At 47.3% G+C, this 19,351-nt stretch overlaps 1 protein-coding gene across 1 annotated transcript in view; it reads left to right on the top strand.

Moving 5' to 3' along the window:
* Positions 1–19,351, top strand: part of LOC310772686 (latent-transforming growth factor beta-binding protein 2-like) — a gene marked incomplete at its 5' end in the record, with an annotated part of 73,629 nt that overhangs the window by 51,336 nt on the left and 2,942 nt on the right. The window contains 12 exon segments of the mRNA XM_083632551.1: positions 551–670; positions 1,422–1,550; positions 8,813–8,941; positions 9,623–9,705; positions 9,707–9,758; positions 11,020–11,229; positions 11,392–11,484; positions 12,152–12,280; positions 12,753–12,893; positions 15,680–15,844; positions 16,484–16,726; positions 17,773–17,922. Coding sequence (XP_083488677.1) covers positions 551–670; positions 1,422–1,550; positions 8,813–8,941; positions 9,623–9,705; positions 9,707–9,758; positions 11,020–11,229; positions 11,392–11,484; positions 12,152–12,280; positions 12,753–12,893; positions 15,680–15,844; positions 16,484–16,726; positions 17,773–17,922 — 1,644 coding nt within the window.

The raw sequence follows: 19,351 nt of genomic DNA, 5'->3' as shown, positions 1-19,351 counted from the left end.
AGGGAATGTTCTCAGCCTGAGAAGCTGAGGTAGATGCCCCCCCCCCCCTCAGAGGGAATGTTCTCAGCCTGAGAAGCTGAGGTAGATGCTCCCCCTCTCAGAGGGAATGTTCTCAGCCTGAGAAGCTGAGGTAGATGCCCCCCCCCCCCTCAGAGGGAATGTTCTCAGCCTGAGAAGCTGAGGTAGATGCCCCCCCCCCCCCCCTCAGAGGGAATGTTCTCAGCCTGAGAAGCTGAGGTAGATGCCCCCCCCCCCCCCTCAGAGGGAATGTTCTCAGCCTGAGAAGCTGAGGTAGATGTCCCCCCCCCCATTTCCTGTTTGCCAGTATACCGTTAAGTGCTCCAAATGGCTAATACATCTTGTGTTCAGTTGATTACACATGCATTCTTTGTGTGATACTTATGATGAGGAGTGGTATTCCCTGTGGACCTAATGAAGACAGAGGGGGATATTTAGCAATAATCAATATGCAACAAATCTTGACCCTCCCTCCCTTTCTCCAATTATCTCCGTCTCTCTCTCTAATTATTTTGCCATCTGTCTGTCTTAGATGTGGATGAATGCAGTGGAGGAGTGTGTATCCGAGGTCAGTGTCTCAACACCGACGGCTCTTACTTGTGCCTGTGTGAGGCTGGCTTCAAGTTCAACGCGGAGACGGCCGACTGTGAAGGTGAGGCGGAGGAAAACACAGACCTTACTCCCCTCATGATGTCCTGTTGTGTATGTAATGCTGATTATTGAGCCAAGGCTCCGCCCTTAGGCTTCTGCTCTCCCAGTAAACCAACATGTCAGCATCAGTTGTTTGATCGTCACGCTACATTTAGGCCTGAGCGTACCCCGGTATAGCACGGTTGGCTATGATTGATTATATATAGCCGTTGATACGTCAGTGGGGACTGGGCTCCGCCGAAAGTGTCCAAGCCTGGCTTAGAGGCTTTCCTCCATGGTGACTGAGGGGTGCCTGCATGACATGGCTGGAGCCCCGCTCTCCTTGTGCCCCTGGGGGAGTATGAATGACCCCATTGTGAGCTGGAGGTGTTTCTCCCTCTGGAGCTTCTCCCTTTAGCTCCTTCACAAGTTCTTTGGTTGCTGTGATAATATTGTTCTTGGCCATTGGCGTTGCTTACTGAGGACAGCTACACCACAGGCCTCCTGGCCGACTCCTGTTGCACAGCCATTACACTGGAAGCAGAGGAGCAGAGGACGGAATATGAGTGTGTGTGTGTGTGTGTGTGTGTGTGTGTGTGTGTGTGTGTGTGTGTGTGTGCGTGCGTGCGTGTGCGTGCGTGCATGTGTGTGTGTGCGTGTGTGTGTGTGTGCGTGCGTGTGTATGCGTGTGTGTCTGATTACACATGTGGTAGCATTTGGATGTGCCTCCGTTCGTTAGATACGCACCAACATCTGTCTCTCTCTCTGCACAGACCAGAATGAATGCAAGGAGTTTGGAAACTCGGTGTGTGGTACCTGGCGCTGCGAGAACACCATCGGCTCCTACCGCTGTTTCATGGGCTGCCAGCCTGGCCTGGATGGAGAGCAGAACGCTGACTGTGGTGAGTGGTCAAAATTGAGCACAGTTGAAGATATAGTCATCGCAATGTTGTGACACAAAGCCAAGCAGATGCTGTTCAGATGCTGACAAGATGTCTGTAGGCCTGTAGTGACAGATTGTGTACGTCTACCTCAAAGGACTATCTGGAGTCTCGCTGCTGAATTTACCTTAATATCTACAGGCAGCAGCACTCTCATCAGTAGTTGAGGATAGGGTAGGGTTTAGTCTGAAAGCAGCACTCTGAGGAGCACTCCCTCTCTGCATAGATAGTGATATCTATTTGGCACGCACAGACAAAGAGGCTCATGTGAATCAAAAGCTATCAGGTACACTGGGTCTTCCTGGGGGGGGGTGAGGGGAAGTGGCCCTTGAAATTGGGGCACTTTAGAAAGAGGAGTGCACTGTCATCCAGGGCCAGCTGATAATAGCAGTTGGTCTCATCCTCCAGACAATGGAGCTAATGGTGGGCCTCTGGCAGGGACACTGGGTGGAACCTGATCACCACGGTTCCTCTTTGGAAGGAGGATATGATTGTCCACAGATAGGACGTCTCATCCCAGTCCACCCCAATCCACTCCAGGCCAGCTTCGATGCTCCCTCACCTCCTCATCCCTCTATGGAGCAGCCCAGTCACCTGGGTTTGGCGTAGTCGTGCTCCAGCTGGACCCACAGCTGGCCAACAACAACAGCCCCATCTCCATGACCTTCATAATACATGCAGCCTCATCTACTGGCTGGATTTGTGTATTATGCTTTTTTTTTAGTCTACCACCACTCAAAACACTTTACGACACTGCCTATTCACCCATTGACACTTGACAGTCACATTCATACACTGATGGCAGCAAGCTACTATGCAGGGTGCTGGCACAACCATCAGGAGCAATTTGAGGTTCAGTGTCTTGCCCAAGGACACTTTGACATGTGGACTGGAGGAGCCGGGGATCGAACCACCAACCTTGTGATTAGTCGACGACCCGCTCTACCTCCTGAGCCACAGCCGCCTCCTCACTTTTCGCTTTGTAAGGCAGTATACTGTAAGTGCGTGTTCTAGCACCATACAATATCAAGCCTATTTTGTTAGAGCCCTGTGTGGGAGAAAAAGACAAGGTCAAATATGTTCCTCATATCAAGACGGAATATCCCAGCAGAGAGAATGACAGGTGAGGTGGAGAAAGTAGTCTGAGAGCATCAGAATGGAATGACGTATTGGACAGCAGATGGAAGCTGTGTGTGTGTGTGTGTGTGTGTGTGTGTGTGTGTGTGTGTGTGTGCGTGCGCGCGCGCGTGCGTGCGTGCGTGCGTGTGTGTGTGTAAGAGAAAAACAAAGCGAATCAGAGCCTGTTAATGGCTGCACTCAAAGCGGTGCAGCTTCCCATGTTCTTATGACCCTGAGTTTTTATTTGACTCTCAGAAAGGAAAATCTGCCCCCCCCCCCTCTTACCTCCCACCCCCACACCAGCTACGTATGGTCATCTCCTCACTCTGGACTTTATGATGTTGTCTGTCTGGCACCAGATTAGTGCAGGGGCCTGTTGTGAGATAGGGCCCAGATTGAAAGCAGCTGCTCACCTCCTCTCCGTTAGGGCTCTACTTCTGTTGCATGGTGCAAAGCGCAGCCACAGGCGCACGGCGTGGGGGGACAAGGCGTGGTCACTGATGTTTGGTCATTTCGTGGCCAACAGTGCACAGCGCACCTGTTGGAATCACCAGTTGGAATCAGAGTGGGATTAGGACGAATACATTATCTGTAGGTGTGGTATGGCTGGTGCCAGCATGGCCAGTCAAATCAGCCCTTTTCCTTCCCTTTGAAAGCGACACACTCTGTGCCACAGTGATCTTTTTTGTAGAGAACAGTCCGTAAATGGTGGGTAAGCACGTCACTTGGTAAAGCCACAAAAATAGCACTATGCAGCACGTTTGACCTGCTCTGAGCAGCGTTCAAGTGCAAAGTTCACAGAAAGTCACCAAAATACCAAACAGGTGCAGGCAAGAAAAAACCTGTGTGCAGCAGCCAATGAAAATGTCACTTTGCTGGCGCAGTACCTTGCTATTTGCCATCACGGAAAGGCTGCCCTTAGTGTTCAGAACCACACACTGCTAGTCAGCTCATCAACATACTGTCTGAGTCTGACACATAGTAATTGTGTCAGGGCTTCTCCACTGCCATGTTGTAGAACTGTCTACGTACAGCTTGAGGGCATGGGTTCCCTTACCAGACAGGAGCTTAACTACTGTAGTAGGGACATCGTAGAGTATGATCAAATCTTACACCTAGGTTGGACCTGGGTGAAAAAGGTTCAAGTTGTACCCCAGAGCACCATAACACTCTTCACCGCTTGTCTATATGGATGCCCAATTATGTCTGACCATTTTTCTCTCATTGCTTTGTTGTGACGCCAGCCGGCCCTCCGTGCTCTCTAGGCTTCACAACAAACACTCACACAGTGCCCCACCGCCCCCTCCCAGCATCAGCCAGGGGCCTGGGCCCCCACCGCCCCCTCCCAGCATCAGCCAGGGGCCTGGGCCCCCACCGCCCCCTCCCAGCATCAGCCAGGGGCCTGGGCCCTCCCAGCATCAGCCAGGGGCCTGGGCCCCCACCGCCCCCTCCCAGCATCAGCCAGGGGCCTGGGCCCTCCCAGCATCAGCCAGGGGCCTGGGCCCCCACCGCCCCCTCCCAGCATCAGCCAGGGGCCTGGGCCCTCCCAGCATCAGCCAGGGGCCTGGGCCCCCACCGCCCCCTCCCAGCATCAGCCAGGGGCCTGGGCCCCCACCGCCCCCTCCCAGCATCAGCCAGGGGCCTGGGCCCTCCCAGCATCAGCCAGGGGCCTGGGCCCTCCCAGCATCAGCCAGGGGCGCATCAGCCAGGGGCCTGGGCCCTCCCAGCATCAGCCAGGGGCCTGGGCCCCCACCTCCCCCTCCCAGCATCAGCCAGGGGCCTGGGCCCCCACCGCCCCCTCCCAGCATCAGCCAGGGGCCTGGGCCCTCCCAGCATCAGCCAGGGGCCTGGGCCCTCCCAGCATCAGCCAGGGGCCTGGGCAAGCCCTCTCTCAGCAGCCTGGTGCTTCTTGTTCCAGCGCACGATGGGAAGATGTGGGAGATGCTGCCGTCACCCCAATAAAGAGTCCGGGGAGGGAGCTCAATTACTCCAAGGCATTTTTGTCTGCTTGTAAAAATCATCAAATATTTAAGAAGAGGCCAGACGCTGTAATTTGCAGTTTGTGTGAGGGGCGTAGTTTTATTTTTACTCAGCGGCCCTGAAGGGGCAGCGGTTGTCTTTGGCTTTGCTTGCTGCACTCATTTAGATTTAGTGGTCATAATACAAAAGGGAAAAAACAGGGTTTTTTCCACGGCTACAGCGTCAGCCACAACTGTGCCACGAAGGCTGCACTCAGCCTGGCCATGATGCCGTACACTGGGCCCCTGTGGGCACAGCATGTGAGAAAGGCTGTGTGTGTGTGTGTGTGTGTGGTGTGTGTGTGTGTGTGTGTGTGTGTGTGTGTGTGTGTGTGTGTGTGTGTGTGTGTGTGTGTGTGTGTGTGTGTGTGTGTGCGTGCACGCGTATGTATGTGGTGCATGTGTGTGCATTTGTGTTACGGTGCGTATTCATTGGACTCGGTCTTTGTTTGAAAGCTTCAATTCACCACTGTGCCCATAAATTATCTGTAGCTATATGCCTTGTCTTTAATAAGGCATGCCCCGGGACGGAAATTGTCTGTGGTTCCACTCTTGCCAACCTCCCACCCCAGCAAATGTATAGAAATGTGACGGCTTTACCATGTGTGATTACTCATGCTCTTGTCCAGATGTAGGCTGATGTTCTTGGTCGGGCGTGCCCACATTATGAGACAGGTTGACCTCCGTAGCGGATGAGGTCGAGACAAGTCGTAGATGAGATGACAGATAAAACACTCAAACACGCTCCCCTGTAAAGAGACACCCTCACCTCATCCCTGCCCAGTTAAGTAACTTCTGCATATGGGTCCAATCAGAGCAGGGGTTGCCCAGGGAATAGGGGGGTGAGCAAACAGTCACTGCTTCCTATAGGCTTGTGGCCCACCACCATGTGCTCCATATTAGCACATGGCACAGAGCCCCACTTAACTCACCTGATCCCCCACCGCATCACCGGATCCAGGAAGCAGGTACCTCCTGGGTCAGACTATTAATAGGGGTGCCTAATGATCTGGGTCGCCCCATAAGCTCAGCACCTCCCATCTGAACTGAACTCCTCACCCTCTTCTGCACCTCTGTTTCTCCCTCCGGGCAGTTTTCAGCCGCGCACAAAGTCCTGACGTAAGCGCTTAAGACATGGAAAGAGGAGAGAAGGCAACAACGTCCCGCTGGTGTGAGGGAAGCCCCGCCCATCATGTATTATTCATCATTTCCCACAAGCCATTACTGCTGTGATTAGCGTGTTAACTCTCTCCCTGGATATAGACACATGTAATTGGCCGGTTAACTCTCTCCCTGGATATAGACAGATGTAATTGGCCGGTTAACTCTCTCCCTGGATATAGACAGATGTAATTGGCCGGTTAAGTAGGCTACTCCGGCAACTAGCAAATTCAGATACACAGAAAAAAGCAGACATTTTGGCCCAGATACTCTCATTCCTCCCTGAGATGATAGCTTGATCGCAGCGCTAGCTACACATGTGGTAGGCAACACGTTTTGCTGCGTGTCTCAGATGGATGAAAAGCTGACCGGCGACCGCAGACGTTGATTATTTCATGTAGCAGCTGAGAGCTTCCATTACCTTCCTCGGAGACCTCCCAGCTGGCTGCCGCCGCCATCCCAGCATTCCTAGCCTCACTTAAGCTCTTCGCACTTGCGGAAATGTTCCTCGCACGCCGATACACAATTCACTTGGCCTAACTGTGCGTCTACTTCAGTATAGTCTCCCGATTGAGCTGCGGCAATATTGTTGTCCGATATGTTTTCAGAATCATATGTGATTTGTCAAAAAATACACTATTCATCATAGCTACTTCAGCATTTTCAATCTCAGTTGCAAAATGCAAATCTCATGGGTTGGCGGTTTTCAGTATGTGTCCCGCTGCCATCCCTTCTCTTTTCATTTTGCGGCCACTTGAGCCCACACGTCTATTCTAGCAATTTGGGTTCTTTGGCGTGTTTTCTGCGTAAGGTTGTACACATGACAAAGACAATTCTGTCTCTGGCGGGTTTTATTAGCTTGTGGGAGCCCATGTCTCTGACCCGTGAGGCATGTTAGGGAAGTGGCCAAGTGAGGACAGAAACACTGACGGAGGACTTGTCCCCTGTCTGTGTTGGAATGGAAGACAAGGCCCTGGCCAAGCCGATCTGTTCCAATCAAATGGGTCTGTGGTTTCTCTGGCCCACATTCGTCCTTTCTCTAACTGATACAGTGTGTATGAGCGCTCAGAGACACAATCAAATGCTCAGAGACAATATGCCAATGTCAATGCTTTCCACTCTATGAGTCAATTTGTTTTGAATGTCTGGGCGCCACTAGACTTCCAAATGTTGTGTAAGCATTTCTGATAGGACAGACAAATGTTGTGTAAGCATTTCTGATAGGACAGACAAATTCAAAGTGAGCATTACAAGTATAGTGTTGTTTACTGTAATTGCCTAGAATGTAAATGTAATGTCAATGTCAAACTTGTTTGTCTGTAATGTCTGTATATTTTCTCCTGTGTTTGAAAGAGTCTCAGTTGAGTTTCTGTAGTCGATTCTTCAATTATGGAAATAGCTTTGTTTTGAAACTTCAACAAATATTTATTGTTTGATATGACAGATATTATAGATGTGTGTCCTCTAGTCATATCAATACTGTCCGTGTCAAATTACAGGCCTGTATGCCATCATGTTGCTAACCTGATGACTTGTATACAATGCAGTAGCTTGTAACTACATCCCTGGCTGATTAGTATTTGCTGATTCAGTTTTTGCTTGATGTCCAAGTTGAAAGGAAAGCTCACAGCATGCGGTAGCTAACATAAGTGGTTGATCAAATTCCCTATAACTTTCCCTTCAAAGGTTGCCAGACCAGACATAGGTTGTATCTGCTGAATATGACATTTTTTATGACCTTAATGCTCTTTGGAACAAGCCAGCATGTTTTCAGCTCACTAAAAAAGTACAGTGCAGTACAGTTGTAAAATAGACATCGGTGGTTATGTCACCAGACCTGGTGACTTGTCAAAATACAGGTTAACATTGACCAGTGGTTGATCAACCTGACCAGAGAACAGACACAGATGACTGAATTGTGATCATCAAACTCTGTTTGTTTTTTAAACAATTATAATCAGCCTTGCCCTTCAACGGTACTGTATCTGTCTTTGGCCCCTGCACTAGACACGAGATGCCAAGAAATACTAAATTATGTATGTACGAAATTGCTAACAAATGTTGCCTTTAAATAGCGAGTGGTAGGGAATCGGCGCTAGTGTTATATGGCCCACAGCCTCAACTTCCATGCCTCTCCATGTGCACTGACTGACATATACACATAACAGGGTCTTTCCCCTGATTTTATTAAACTTTCTTTGAGTTATTACCGATGTGGCTTGCCAGGTTTAGATCCTAACCACCCTCCTGGGCCTAAAACACGCCCCCTGTGCTCAAAATCCCTTCATAGTACCATGGTGGGTTTTTTATGGGGAACTCCGTGAGATGTGCAAATAGGTTTAAACTGATTCATCGATCAGTGTGGAAAGCAATTCCTTCCAGGACTCTTTCAGAAAGTCTGTTTATGCCAAAGCAAAATGTTATTTACCCACGGCCATCTTTCATCGAATGCCTGTGAAGTGGCTTGGTGAAAGCTGAGGCCCCACAAAGGCTGTAAACCACTCTGTCTCTTACATAATCCCAATATCCCTATGAGCAACATGTCACTTCTCACTCCATTGACCCTACCAAAGGACATTGGCTCTGAAGCTTTCCAGATGCCTGCTGCACTCATATAGGCCATCTCCTACAGACTCACCTGGTTGAGTGACAACGGTCATAGTCAGTATAATGCACTATATTCAATTATATGGATGCCCTTGAAGTTGAAAACCCTCCAAAATGATTGCTCCTATCTATGCACCACTTCTGACATATTATGATGGCAGTGATTGCTGTTGTTATTGTAAGTTCAGAGCGGTAGTCATGTTTATTTTAGTCATGTGCGGCGCCGGCGCCGATTCCACGAAACAGTCCATCTTGGCGTGCGACATTGTAACGTAACGTAATGCAATGCGCTCACCGTTGTTTCCTCTGGCCTCTCAGATATTGATGAGTGTGTCAACGAGACCATCTGTGGCAACCATGGCTTCTGCGAGAACACCGATGGCTCCTTCCGCTGCCAGTGCGACCCGGGCTACACCAACCCAGCAGGAGACAGCAGCAGATGTGTCGGTGTGTAACTGCTCTCCAGTAAACACGTTCGTGATGGATAGGCTCACCGCACATTCCTGCGTAACCATTGCGTGCTACTGTGGCATTTGGTCAACATTTATATCACAATAAACGGATCATTTTGAATATTTTCATTTCAACAGCTTTCAACATTTGATACACAGAGTGACAGCTTACACTTACAAAATGATTGATAGCAGACAATTTGTAACATGTGGTCCTACTTTTTAAGGGATAAAAGAAACCAATGGACTTCAGTTAATGGTTATTTTCCTTAATTTGTATGTGTAGTGAGGAATAGAAGTCTTCTAATAGCGATGGCCACTTACCATGATTTGGCCACACATGACCTCGCATGTGTGCTTGCTGCATGCATACCTGTGTGCACTGTGCACGTGCTCCCATATCCCTGCATTGACCTGACCTCTCCTCTCCTCTCCTCTCCTCTCCTCTCCTCTCCTCTCCTCTCCTCTCCTCTCCTCTCCTCTCCTCTCCTCTCCTCTCCTCTCCTCTCCTCTCCTCTCCTCTCCCCTCCCCTCCCCTCCTCTCCTCTCCTCTCCTCTCCCCTCTCCCCTCCTCCCCTCTCCCCTCCTCCCCTCTCCTCTCCTCTCCTCTCATCTCCCCTCTTCTCCTCTCCTCTCCCCTCTCCTCTCCTCTCCTCTTCTCTCCTGTCTTGCTCAGACGTGAACGAGTGTGAGATGAGCCTGGCGCTGTGCGGGGAGGCCCTGTGTGAGAACTTTGACGGCAGCTTCCTGTGCATCTGCCCCCAGCGACAATGAGGAATTTGATCCCCTCAGCAGCCAGTGCCGCTCCCTGGGTAATGCAGCAGGACTCACGGGACTTAACTCTCCATCCCATCGCTGTAATGAGCCGTCTCTCATTATCCAAACAACAGGCTAACGATGTGGGACGTGGCGCTACACAACGTCCCATACAGCATCTCTTGACCTGCGGAGGTTGTCTCCATTTGTTTTATAGATTAGGGTTGGGCGGATTGGCTACAAAACGAAATTTGTATTTGTCCAGTCTCTCGGACAAATGAGGTAGAAAGTCCTCCATCAGAGCTCCACGATTTCCCCACCAAGACAAACAAGGAAAAGGTGTAGCTATTGGCAGTTAGCAGCATAGACTCATCGCTCTCTCCTACACTAACATGATCTCAGGAGTGAAGGTTACTGACATGCGTAAGACAATCGTAAATGGAAGGGAAAAGCCCCTGTAGCCATGGAATGACCATCACATCTCCAGCCTGATCTGCGTATGTGTACAGGAAAGACCATCACATCTCCAGCCTGATCTGCGTATGTGTACAGGAAAGACCATCACATCTCCAGCCTGATCTGCGTATGTGTACAGGAAAGGGGCATATTTACATTATGAAGCGGCGGGCGCGGCCCTCAGCGGGGATGTTTTTTCTTCTGCCTGGGCACTAAACCCCAGCTATGCCTTTGTGTACCTTTTCGCCACATTCCGCTGTTTGCTTTCGACGTGCGTTAATCAATCATGTGAGCGTGAACGGTGTGTTGACTCACATGCCAGTGTTTCCATTTGGCTAAGCCGGCAGCTTAAGGGTGAATGCATGAGCCCATGCCTTTGGACAAATGAGCAGGCTCAGCAGTGGCAGGCGAGGGCATGGAGGCATGTGCTGGACACTCTGCACGGAACTTGACACTGTTACTGTGTAATAACATCATACTACTGGAGTGTTATGGCATTACATCTGTGGTAAGCCGGCTGGTGTAGTGAGTAGGGAGGCCGCCCTTTGATCAACCCCGGGTTCAAGCCCCTGTGTCAGCAAGACTCCGCCCTGCTCAAGTGTCCTTGGGCAAGTCACTGAATCCCTACCAGCTCAAGTAGTGCCGGACCTGACCTCTGACCTCCCTGTGGAGGGGAGGCAGGTGAAAAGAAACCTTCCCTATAGAGATCAATAAAGTATCAAATCATCACACTATTATACTATTTAGTAGTAGTAGCATCTGATGCACAATTACTATACACATAAAAACACACTTTGACTTTTGCTTGCCTACATAAGTCCCCCGCCCAAAAATGACGTGATTTTCTTTGCTCCTTAACAGCTGACATGATGACCCCTAAGCCCGGTGCTCCAGTCCCTCCATCAGCTCCCTCAGCAGAGGAGAGAAAGGAGTGTTACTACAACGTGAACGACGCCAACTTCTGCGACAACGTCTTGTCTCGTAACACCACCAAGCAGGAGTGCTGCTGCACAGTGGGGGCCGGGTGGGGTGACAACTGCGAGATCCACGCCTGTCCTGTCCCAGGAAGAGGTAGGCCTACATTAGGTTAGGAGACTTATAGTCGCTGACCCAACATGGTACTGGAGAACAGTGGATACTGGTCATTCAGGTTACTTTATGTGATTGGCAGCTCATTTTAATTGCTAATTATATTGTTTCTTTCACTAACAAAGTATTTTGTTTATTCTCCAGCGGATTACAACCAGTTGTGCCCTCATGGCAGCGGGCTTCTGCCCCTGACTGTGTCCTCTCCACAAAGCCTGGAAGAACAGCACCGTTACAAAGGTAATCTCTTCCTCTCTCTCTCTCTCTCTCTCTCTCTCTCTCTCTCTCTCTCTCTCTCTCTCTCTCTCCCTCTCTCTCTCTCTCTCTCTCTCTCTCTCTCTCTCTCTCTCTCTCTCTCTCCCTCTCTCTCCCTCTCTCTCTCTCTCTCTCTCTCTCTCTCTCTCTCTCTCTCTCTCCTCTCTCTCTCTCTCTCTCTCTCTCTCTCTCTCTCCCTCTCTCTCTCTCTCTCTCTCTCTCTCACACACACACACACATTCACTCATACTTTTTAATCTCTTCAAGCCACTAACTACAGTTTTCAGTTGATATCGCCCAAGCTTTTACAGCTTCCCCTCCATAACTTTGTGTGGGCACAAAGAAGGGTGCTGAGTCAGCCTCTATTTTATTTCCACCTGCAGCAACGTTGAAAGCCAGATAGACGGACATAATTCCCCGCCTCATTTATGGGTCTGTCTCTACAGCTTTGAAGGCCTAATGAGATACCTGGCTGCATACCTGACTAATTAGCTGCCAGTATGTCCTGACAGCTTGTTATAAGAGCTGTGCTGTTTCAAGCAATGTGACAAAAAAATAATTAACAAATAGTTTTGACCATTGTTAGTTACCATTTACATATTCATATGGTGTAACTGCTTGTGAATGTCTCCTTGTCTCTTTCTCCCATCAGATGTGAATGAGTGTGAGATGTTTGGATCAGACATTTGTAAGAATGGAAAGTGTTCCAATCGCTTTTCTACCTACACCTGCTACTGTCGCTCCGGCTTCTACTATGACAACATCCGGCTCGAGTGTGTGGGTAAGAATAGACTTGTGTTTTTTATCTGGTAGCATTTTCAAACATCAATATATCATTGTCAGATTATTTGTGATACCTTTGTAGAAATACTGTAAAGAAATGAGACAAATGAGGCCTCTTTCTTATACCAGTGGTTTTGTTTGTGCTTGTGTTTCTCAAAATCAAGACCGTATTTCCCATAAACTCCACTGCTTCGTGTCACTACTTGCTCCATTTGCACTGGAAGAACAGCGCCCTCTTCCTGTTTTGTGCCGTAAAGCAATTCAGCAAATTTCTTCCAAATGTGACCCCATTGCACACATTGTAAAATGCAGTTGCCGATACTGCAATGGTCTCAATTGTTTACAGTAATTATACAAGTGAATGTGGTAGTAATTTAGTGATATTAAAACACCTTAAAAATAGAGTTGTTATGTAAATATCATTCCAACCTCAATCCGGTCATTGAGCTTTCTGCCCATGTGTGTTCCAGATTATGACGAGTGTGAGAGGGAAGATTTCTGTGTGGACGGAGTGTGTGTGAACACCGCTGGCTCCTTTAACTGTTTCTGCAGTCCTCCATTGGTACTGGACGGCACACGGCAACGCTGCATCAGCATGAACTCCACAGAAGGTGTGTGAGACACACACACACACACACACACACACACACACACACACACACACACACACACACACACACACACACACACACACACACACAAACAAACAAACACAAACACATACAAACTCACCTTTTACACAAATGCACACAAAAAAGGCAGAAATAGAGAATTTCAAAGATACAATGAATCTTTTGCCACAATATATAAACATTACATAGAAGGAATTTGACTTAGTGTAAGTATGCAGCATAGCGGTCATATCAATATTCAGGAGACAGAAAGAAGATATAGATAGAAAAAACAACATAAAGTAGGGGACCATGGAGGTGCAGTGCCAGAGTATATCTCAAATAATCAGGATTTCCTCATGTTTGTGCCAATCCAGCACAGCTTGGGAAGGCATCTCTCTCTTCCTCAATCAATCTGTCCATCTAGCCACACATATATATATATATATATATATATATATATATATATATATATATATATATATATATATATATATATATGTATGACAAAATCACAAAAATTGCAAGTGCAGTCCAATATATACAATATTATCCAATATATCCAATATATCCAATATTATCCATACAATATATACACAAATAGGAGTGTTAAATAGGCATTAAATAGGAATTGACAGTCCAAGCGGTGCACGATGTAGTTAACGAGAGTAATATAATAGAGTAAAAAGTTCTGGTAGGAGAAGCAGCTACAGTATAATACTTTAATGTAAAGAGTGTAGTCCAGCTGTTACTACTGTAAAGTGATGTATGATGGGGGTGGAGGGGTAGGGGTCCATGTCAGTGGAGGGATTCGGCTGTGCTCGGGGGGTATTGGGGGGGTGATAGAGTTAGGTAGAAGGGGCTTTCGGGCATGGTTGAAGACGCCGATGGCAGTTGGGAAGAAGCTTGTGGCGAGAGGTTTTGGTCTTGACAGGCCTCAGTCTCTTGCTGAGGGGGGGCATTTCAAAGAGTTTGTGTCTGGAGTGGGAGGGGTCAGCCATGATTTTACGAGACTGCTTCAGCGTGCTGGTGGTGTGCAGGTCCTGAAGGGATGGCAGGTTGCATCCGATCACCTTCTCAACACAGCGGATGATGCGCTGCAGTCTGCAGATGTCCTTGAGGGCAGCAGCAGCATACCAGACAGTGATGGAGGAGCGACTCAACGATGGAGGTGTCGAAGTGCACCATCATTGCCTTTGGCACTTCAAAGGTGTCGAAGTGCACCATCATTGCCTTTGGCACTTCACTTCAACTGCCGCACAAAGTACATCCTCTGTTGTGCCTTCTAGTCCAGGCATTTTATGCAAATATGTGGGTCAACCTCACACTAATTGCAACAAAACCAAACTCAACTGATTTTGTATCCTCAATATGTCCTCAATGAAGGAAGAAAAGTGTTAAGGAAATGTATGAAGGGAAAGTTTTGAAAATGACCTAAATATGATGGAAGCCTTTTTTTTTTTTTATGTGCCATAAATCTCATCACTTATATCCTGTATGTGTTTTTTGCTTCAAGGAGAAAATAAAAATAAATGTTAAAAAAAAAAAAAAAAACGTTTTTGGTAGCATCATATGGGTCATTTTCAAAAATTTCCCTTCATACATTTCCTTAACACTTTTTTTCCTTCATTGAGGACATATTGAGGATACAAAATCAGTTGAGTTTGGTTTTGTTGCAATTAGTGTGAGGTCAAGTGACATTTTTACTGGACTATTCTTGCTGAGAGCTCTGATGTTCAGCTCCTATTTCAGGTCCTGGGTGATGATGATCCCCAGGAAGCGGAAATACTCCACAGTGTTAACTGGGGAGTCACCCAGGGTGATGGGGGAGGGTGGGACGACCGTGTCGAAGGCTGAGCTAAAGTCCACCAACAGGATCCTGGCATAGGTTCCTGCAGTGCCCAGGTGCATGAGGATGGAGTGGAGGGCCATGTTTATAGCATCATCTACAGACCTGTTGGTTCTGTAAGCGAACTGCAGGGGGTCCAGGACTGGGTCCGTGATGGATTTAAGGTAGAACAAGACAAGGCGCTTGAAGCAAAGAACTGATTTCGAAGACAGAAAGAAGAAAGATACAGATTCATGCATGGTACATTTGTGAATAGATATGAGAGAAAGGGATTGTGGGAGTTGTGTGAACATTTCCAGCTAAAATCAGAAAATACAAAGTTCAAGTTCAAGTTTAAGTACACAATAAGAGAACTTTTACTTCCTTTCATTAATCAGATACTGCTTAATAAAGACCAGATGAAAAAGACAAAAGGCTCTGGTATGCTGTGTGTGTAAACAAGGTGCTCTTTGACGGGGAAATGAAAAATATGAAGTGGGGGGGAGTGGAAGCCACTGTGAAATATGTGGTGAGGCTGAGCTTTTCCAGAAATCAATGTGCTTTTGTATGGGGAGGTTGAATACAGTTTATTTCAGTATCTTGTGTCAAAGTGGGGGGAAAAAGAGACATGATTTGCAGAAAAGTATTCCCAAATCTTCAGTCTATGACAAGGTTTGATAGCTCACAGAGTAAGAGACTGAAGGCTCTCACCCCTAACTAAGTGATTTTAATTTGCCTCCTGATGAGCACACCACTCTGCCAACAATGCTGTGGGAAAAGCCGCATTACAGCCCTCTGTCGAGGCAGCATTTTTTCCTCACTTTTGATATTTCCAAGCATCTGTCTGTTTGTTCATCCCTCCATCCTCTCCCCTAGACACTCTAGACTAGAGCCTGATCAGGACATCCACCTGGTGTCTGTTTGTTCATCCCTCCATCCTCTCCCCTAAACACTCTAGAGCCTGATCAGGACATCCACTTGGAAATCTGCTGGGTGGACCTGGTGGAGGACAACATGTGTGCTAACCCCCTCCCCGGGAGCAGGACGACCTACACGGAGTGCTGTTGCCTGTACGGCGTCGCCTGGAGTGAGCAGTGTCTCTTCTGTCCCAGGAGATACACTGGTGAGAAGCATCCAGACAGTGATTCAGGGTTCCTACGAAGGTCTAGAAAGTCTGGAAAAATATAAAAAATTATTTTGATCATTTCAGGTCCGATACACACATAATTATTGCTTTTATGTTGTTGTAGAGCCAATTTGAGTCTACAGTTTTTGTTGATATGAAGAATACTATTCAGCTAGAGGGATGCTCTTATTACCCAGCCGGCAGCCGCTGTCAGCATGCATTATATCAAATACCAACCAAAATCAAATCCAGTCAAGAACACAGGGTCTGGCGAAAATATGGAATTTTAAAATGGAAACCGTGTAGGAGCCCTGCCAATCTTCTCACATATTCTGATATTTGTCGCTGTGAAGAACAATCTTCATCTATACTGTGATATGACCTAGTTAGCGGGGGCAAGATGTCTATCTGCATAAATCATATTGAACAACAACAAAATCTTCAAAACAAATCAAGGTCTGGAAAAAGTTCAGCATTTTTCTTTTTCTTTGAAAATGTGTAGGAACCCTGGTGATTGCTATGTTTGATGATTTCTGTCTTGTTCTTGAATGTTTAAAGTTTTGTGTTGTCACTTCTTCATTACTATTTAGTAATCCATCAAATATACTTGTTTCTCGTGTGTGCTGGTGCATTTAGGTGACTACGCAGCGATGTGCAACCTGCCCCGGCCAGTCTACGAGTACAGCCCAGAGGGGCCGGAGGATCCTCCTGAGCGGTTTCCAGACTGGGACGGGTACGGTGGCCCAGGAGGGCCCTACGACAGCCCCGACAGCGTCCCTCTCTTCACCGACAACGACTACGGCCTTCGAGAGCCGCCCGTCCGAGTCCCCGTCCAACGGCCGCGAGAGTTCCAGCCGCAACCCGTGAATCCCTACATCGGTGGGTACACAGTTACTATGCACCCTAGTTTCTCAGACAACTGATCCTCATTACCTACAGTAGATACTGTACACTCCCAGTGAAACTGATCATCATTACCTACAGTAGAGACTGTACACTCCCAATGAAAATGATCCTCATTACCTACAGTAGAGACTGTACACTCCCAGTGAAACTGATCCTCATTACCTAGAGTAGAGACTGTACACTCCCAATGAAAATGATCCTCATTACCTACAGTAGAGACTGTACACTCCCAGTGAAACTGATCCTCATTACCTACAGTAGATACTGTACACTCCCAGTGAAACTGATCCTCATTACCTACAGTAGAGACTGTACACTCCCAGTGAAACTGATCCTCATTACCTACAGTAGAGACTGTACACTCCCAGTGAAACTGATCCTCATTACCTACAGTAGATACTGTACACTCCCAGTGAAACTGATCCTCATTACCTACAGTAGAGACTGTGCACTCCCAGTGAAACTGATCCTCATTAACTACAGTAGAGACTGTGCACTCGGACTCCCAGTGAAAGGTTTGCACACGTCATCTGACTGAATCTATTATGTTTTTCACTATATTATTTTGATCTAAAAGCTTTGCTTTTAAGCTTTGCTTAAAAGCTTGAAATGTGTGTCTTAGACAAACTGTGACATTGATGCCTATGTAAAGTATGATTTCCCCCCCAAAACATTTCCACCAAGGCAAAGGGCAGCTACTTTAAAGAATCTTAAGTATTTGTGTTATTTTATAATTTTGTTGTCTTTGATGCCTCTTTTTTGGGCAGGGGGGGCTACCCTGTTCTGCATCTGCCACCCTACTCTGCACGAACACACACCTGTGCGCACACGCACACACTTGACCTCCATGCCAAATGTCAGCCTCCTAGGGAGAATATTGTGCCCGTTAAAGGGTGGTGAACTTTTTGTCGACTAACTGACTGACAGAGCGACCTACAGTATAGAACTGCTGGTCGCAGCTAATAAAAAACAATTAAATGTCCATGGCTGTGTTCTCATGTATTTCTTTGTCTGATCAGATCGCTACGATGGCTTTGAGGGCCTCAGAGCGGAGGAGTGTGGAATCCTGAACGGCTGTGAAAACGGCCGCTGCGTTCGCGTGCGGGAAGGCTACACCTGCGACTGCTTTGACGGTTACGAACTTGACCTCAACAAGATGGCCTGTATAGGTAGGTTCTTTCCCCGGCATCCTGGACATCTTTCAGAACAGACCACCCACAATGCATTTAGAACCTCCACTGTGTCTCCTCAGCGCTCAGGGATTTCCCGGAGTCAGTAGGAAATAGAGCAGTTCATCTTGTTTCAAAATGTGGGGTTGGATCTTGAAATCAAACCACGGTGAACCCTCCTCCAGGTTTGTGCCTATTGGAGCCATGGCTTGGGTTAATTTCAGTGAGCTAACTCATGGTGCAGTATATCATCAGGCTCAAGGAGAAGCTTTGAATTTAACAGGCTTGCTTTAAGTTCTATTTTATGGGAAACTGATGAAAGCAGTGCACTCTTCAAAACCAGCGTGCGTTAGCCTAGTTTGGTCTGAATTTCCCTAGTCGCTCTCTGCCAAGAGTAGGGAGGCCTTGAATCTCAGCCACAACGTGTAATACATGGGATATTACACATTTTAAGTGTGCTTCGTTTGTTTTGTTTGAAAGTGAGACTGTCTTGTCATAATGAAATGCTATGATTACAATATGATGTAGGAATCTGTCTGCACGCGGGCTTATCAGTCCAAGGCCGGTACTTTTCCCAAGCAGACAGAGTGAAGTCTGACACCATGGAAACATGGGGGAGCCATGTAGCTCGTGCCATGCCTCCTTTTATAAACACCAGCAGAACATGACATCAACATGGAGGCTCATTTGACATTGACTGCTAAGAAATGACAATCAGACCTCCCGCGCCGAGGAAACCACTTGAAGGCCAAAGGGAAATTGTATACAATGCATTGTTAATTTAAGTAACAACATCTGAAGACTTTAATGTTCAAGATGGCCGGGACTCGAGTTCAATTCCTATCCATTATCCAACCAACACGCAACATAACGGCATGATTAAAGATACACTGCCTTTTCAAATGTGATATTATGTAACACATGTCTGTCGTAGACTGACAACCTTGTATCTCCAAATTGTGAACTTTTCAGGAACCAAGAAAAACAGTTCTTAGGTTAGTGGTTCTCAAACTTTTTTTGGGCTTCACTACCCCCTTTCCTTGATTTCTAAATCCAAGTACCCGCTTTACCCGACTACAACATTTTGCTTAGAAAACTTCTTACATTTTTTACATTTTCCCTTTCTCTCAAGTACCCCCTATAGTACCTCCATGTACCCCTTGGGAACCACTGTCTTAGGTTGACGGCCATGCATTTTTTTTCTTTCTGTTTAACCATTGGGTTAGGGTTAGGCACAGCACATAGAGGAACATGTAATCATTCAATTTAGGTTAAAACATTAGAATCAACAAAATTGGAGTTATGAGGTTTTCACGCAAGAATGACGATGTACAAAGAGAGTCTATCACATTGTTGAGTGAAAGAAAGAACGAAAGAAAGAAAGATTTGTCTCAATGAGAAGTATTGAACTAACAAGGAAAGGAGATTG

Source organism: Poromitra crassiceps, assembly GCF_964638095.1.
Source record: "Poromitra crassiceps genome assembly, chromosome: 3".
NCBI classification, from domain to species: domain Eukaryota; kingdom Metazoa; phylum Chordata; class Actinopteri; order Beryciformes; family Melamphaidae; genus Poromitra; species Poromitra crassiceps.
This window is presented reverse-complemented; position numbering and strand designations above follow the sequence as displayed.